The sequence below is a fragment of the Empidonax traillii genome, unplaced genomic scaffold, assembly GCF_003031625.1.
Source record: "Empidonax traillii isolate 1590-97213 ecotype Southwest subspecies unplaced genomic scaffold, ASM303162v1 scaffold3:size4013460, whole genome shotgun sequence".
Lineage (NCBI taxonomy): Eukaryota > Metazoa > Chordata > Aves > Passeriformes > Tyrannidae > Empidonax > Empidonax traillii.
Genome location: NW_020955196.1, coordinates 2,867,882 through 2,872,102, shown reverse-complemented (window position 1 = coordinate 2,872,102; position 4,221 = coordinate 2,867,882). Strand labels below are relative to the sequence as shown.

At 54.1% G+C, this 4,221-nt stretch overlaps 1 protein-coding gene across 2 annotated transcripts in view; it reads right to left on the bottom strand.

Annotated features, from left to right (window-relative positions):
- TOPORS (TOP1 binding arginine/serine rich protein) overlaps window positions 1–2,225 on the bottom strand; it is a 7,328-nt gene extending 5,103 nt beyond the window's left edge. The window contains exon 1 of one of the 2 annotated variants that reach the window (XM_027911022.1): window positions 1,973–2,225. In XM_027911022.1, the coding sequence (XP_027766823.1) occupies window positions 1,973–2,131 (159 nt within the window). In that variant the 5' untranslated portion in view covers window positions 2,132–2,225. Of the gene's footprint in view, window positions 1–732; window positions 879–1,972 lie in introns of those variants that run through there. The other variant, XM_027911083.1, reaches the window with a different exon arrangement.
- Between the last annotated feature and the right edge of the window lie 1,996 nt (window positions 2,226–4,221).

Genomic DNA, 4,221 nt, shown 5'->3' with positions numbered 1-4,221 from the left:
ACGGCCCATGTGAGATGTTGGGATCCGTGTGTGTGTGGATCCGTGCTAGACCCATGCCGAGAAGTCTATCAAGGACTGTTCTCCCATGGGGAGGGACCTCCATAGGGAAACAGGGGTGAACTCTTAAGCCATTATCCCCTGTAACCCTGTGGAAGAAGATCCATAGTAAGCAAGTGTCCCCTTGCAAGCCTATGGAAGGAAAACCCTTCGGGACCTGGGTAACCTCCAGCCTTAAGTCTTAGCCCAAGAGGGGGGTAAGGCCAACCCTGGAAGCCAACACAGAGCGAGAAAGAGAAAGAAAAAGTTCCAGCTGCAACGAGAATACTGCTGCTACTGAGAATCTATTACTAGAGAGAGAGAGAGAGCTGGAACTCCGAAAATAGAGAATGAAACTACTTCTTCTCCTTGAACTAGTATAAAAGGGGAAGAAGTATTTCTGTAAATATATAGCACTTCAACTTGAATAGAAACCGTTGTAGATATAATTCTTTAGTTTTAATTTATTAGTAGTTTTTGCTTTACTAGTAATAAATGTTTATACTATTTTCCCCAAATACTATCTCTCTTTTGTCTGCAAAAACCTTCTCTCAACTAGTAGTAATTGTGTGGGAGGTGGAAAGCAAATTAACCCAGAGCAAAACCACGATAGTATGACAAATATGAGAACACTTAATTCTGTACTTTAAGAGAAACCAGTCGAAACAAGTAATTGCACTCGAGCTATATTATCACCTTACAAGTTCTGCTGGACCTGTCCTGTTCCTGAACGCTCTGCCCCTCTTTTGTTGGGCACTCATGCTGGACCACACACAGCTTGTTGGATTAGACAACCTCCAAGGATCTGTTCCTGCCAAAATAAGTATTTGTTTTTTAAGACTGCAGCAGAAACAACCAGGTGTCATTCCTACACTCATCCTCAGGTACACACTGCCTTTGTATCTAATCAGATTGTTGTGTTGGTTTTGACTGCGGTAGTAAACGTTCTTCACAGTGACTAGTGCAGAGCCACGTTCTGAATTTGTGTTGAATACAGGGTTAATAATATAGAGATGTTTTATTACTGCTGAGCAGTGCTTGTACAGATTTTCTCTGCTTTTTGTACTACCACACTGGCGAGGAAGTTGGGGATGCATGGAACACTGGGAGGAGACAGCCAGGACAGGTGACCCAAACTGATCAAAGGGATATTCCAGACACATGACATATATATATATATGTCGGCTTAGTATATAAAGTGGAGAGGAGAAGGAGAAAGGGTAGGGACGCTTCGAGTGACAGTATTTGCCTTCCCAAATCATTGCCATGCATGATGGGGCCCTGCTCTCCTGGAGGTGGCTGAACATCTGCCCGCCCATGGCATGAAGTGAACAAATTCCTTGTTTTGTTTTGTTTGTGTGCACAGCTTATGCTTTCCCTGTAAATCTGTCTTTATTTCCACCCACGAGTTTTCGGGCTTTTTCCTCTCCCCCATCCCGCTAGTGAAGGAATGAGTGAGTGGCTGCGTGGGGCTTGGCTGCTGACAGAGGCTAAACCACGGCAGATGTCAAACACGGGTAAAAAAAGAAAAAATACAACCACTCAAAAATTATTTTAGGCACTGGCGTAATCGTAAGGCATTATAATTTAGCGGAAATAAGTCGTCACGCAACTTCCAAACTGATCAGCCCGCATTTAGCAGCGAGCCCGAGAGCAGCCCTTCCCCGCCTGCGGGGCACCGGGTGCGCCGTGCAGGCCATGGGGACACCCCCGGACACGCGGGGAGCTCCAGCGCAGGGACACGGGTGGGGCGGCTGCGCCGGGAGCGCCCACGGGGCGTCACGAAGAGGCCCGCGTCCCGCGCGGGGGTGTCACGGCCTGGCGGCGCCGCCCGGGCCGCTGCGGGACCGCTCCCCGCCCGTTCCCTCCCCCCGGGACGCCCCGGCCGGCTCCCCGCAGGGCCCGGCACCCCCGCCCACCCCAGGCCCGCACTCACCGCCGCCGGGCCCTCGCTCCCCGCGCGGGCCAGAGCCGCGGCCGCTTTCAGCCTGTGGCGCGTCCGGCAGCGCCCGGAGCCAGGAAGCTCCCGCCGCTCCTCCCCCGGCGGGCGGCGGCGGCGGGCGCCCTCCGCCAGGCGCCAGGTCGGGTCCGCCATGGGCGGCGTTGCTACGGGAACGGCTCCTGCCGTGCCGCGGAGCAGCGCCGGGCCCCCCCGGGACAGAGGCGCCGCCGCCCCGTCACATCCGCGTCCGGGCACTGACGCGTTCCGGGGTGGAGGCGCCGAAAAGCGCAGTCCGGGGCGGGGCCGCGATGGAGGCGTAGGGGAGGCGGGACCGAGCGGCCTGAGCCGCCTGGGGCGGGCCTGGGGACGGGCGGGGTCAGCGGCCGATGGTGGATTCTCTGATCTGTGTCTGGGGGAAGAAGGGCTGAGAGCACCGCTCGGTGGAGGTAGCGGACGCTGGTGGATTAAAGCGGGGAGTAATCCCGATGGTGCTGCTTTGTCCCGCAGGCGCTCGCTGCCGTGGTGATGCTCAGTTGGGCCTTCGTTCTCTCCGGACAGCGGGACAGCGGGTTCCTGCCCGTGGGATGCCACCGGAGCTTGGTGTTGTCTCCGAGGGTGCAGAGGTGTTCATTGAAGGCTGGAGGAGCCCTGTGGTCTGCCTGGCAAATAAAACATAAATAGCACTTCGGAAAGAAGAGGTAAATAAACCATAAACAGTTGTTAGGACAAGACCTTACCTTACCGATTTGTACCTGTGCAAAAAACCACAGACAAGGCGAGCTTTGCAGGCTACCTCCCAGATGAGGTACAGCCTCCCACAGCATATACATGTATTACTAGTAGGACTCATGTAGAATGTGAGCACAGCCAGCAATGTCCCTTTTCTGCAGCCAGTATGGATTTAAGTTTGCAAAAGCACACGTAACTCACAGATCCCCAGAGTACCAGCACAGCCCTTCTGTTCTTGAGATAACCCTGCCCCATATCCTGAGCCTTTTTACTGGTTCCCACGCACCAGCTGGTCCAGCTTCCTGCTCAGGAGCAAACACCCACATGCACTGACGCTCTTCTCAACAGGTGCCCCACTCCCGCAGATCTTCCCACGTAACAACACAGGCCTGTGCCTCCCATCCTGCCTGGACTCAGGGCCTCCTACTAGCCAGGTAGCTCACCTCTGTTTAGGAGTGACATCCCCAGCCCCAGTGCTTTTCCCTGGTGCCTGGGGGAGGTGCAACCACTCTTGTCTCCACAGCAGGCAGCAGCAGGCATGTGGGCTGTGACCTGCACTTCTGCTTTGCATGCTGCATTCACTGCTTTACTCCCCTCACTTCCCCCAGTAGGTGCACCTGGGGTACATATACTAGTCTTGCCTTAGTGGCTGGAGCTGAGAGCCTCACTGTCATCTCTGCCCTTTGCTGGCATTGAGACCCCTACCCACTCCCATTACTGGCACAATAGGAGGGATCTGCATCCAGAATGGTCATACTCTGTCAAATTCCTGACTGCTGTGTGCATGTGTCAGCTCTTAGGCCAAGTGGGGCCCACTGAAACAGAAAGATGGAATGTACTCCAGGCTGTTCACAGGGGATTATCATTTATGAGCTGAAAAGAAGCAGTTCTGGAAGTAAAATGGATTTCTTTTAGATGCTGGTTTTCTGCATAGCTGGGAAGAACAGAAGTCTCATGGGTCCTCTCCCACTGCCGACACAGACTGGCAACACCTCATCCCACCCACAGACCTCTTGAAGCTGGGGACAATCCTTCCTTTGGGGAGGTTTGGCCCTTCTTCCTGTGCCATCAGATCCTCTGGGGTCCCTTGATCAGCAGCAGGGGTTTTCCCAGCAGCAGCTTTGTGGGAGGAAGAGCATGGAAGAGTTCCAGTCTCACGTCTTCCTGAGCAGCAGCCACAGCACTGGCAGTGCCCGTGATGTTGACAGTGAGACCTAAAGTCCCTGTCCAGGGACAACCCCCAACCCTCTTTCTGGTACGCCCTGGCATCAGAGACAATGCCCCCTCGGGCACAGCAGCAACAGCTCCCCTGAGAAAGGAGGTCAGCAGGAGACTCAGACTGAGTTTGTTTAGCATCTCCCATGTTAGATGCATCACCCTGCAAATATATGAAAATTGTCAGTGTCCCTCCAAAGGTTTCTGTACTGACAAGCTCTCAGCCTCTTCACTGACTTTCTTGGAGCCAAAGCTGTGTGGCTGGATCATCCCTCACTGTCCATGCCATAGGAGATCAG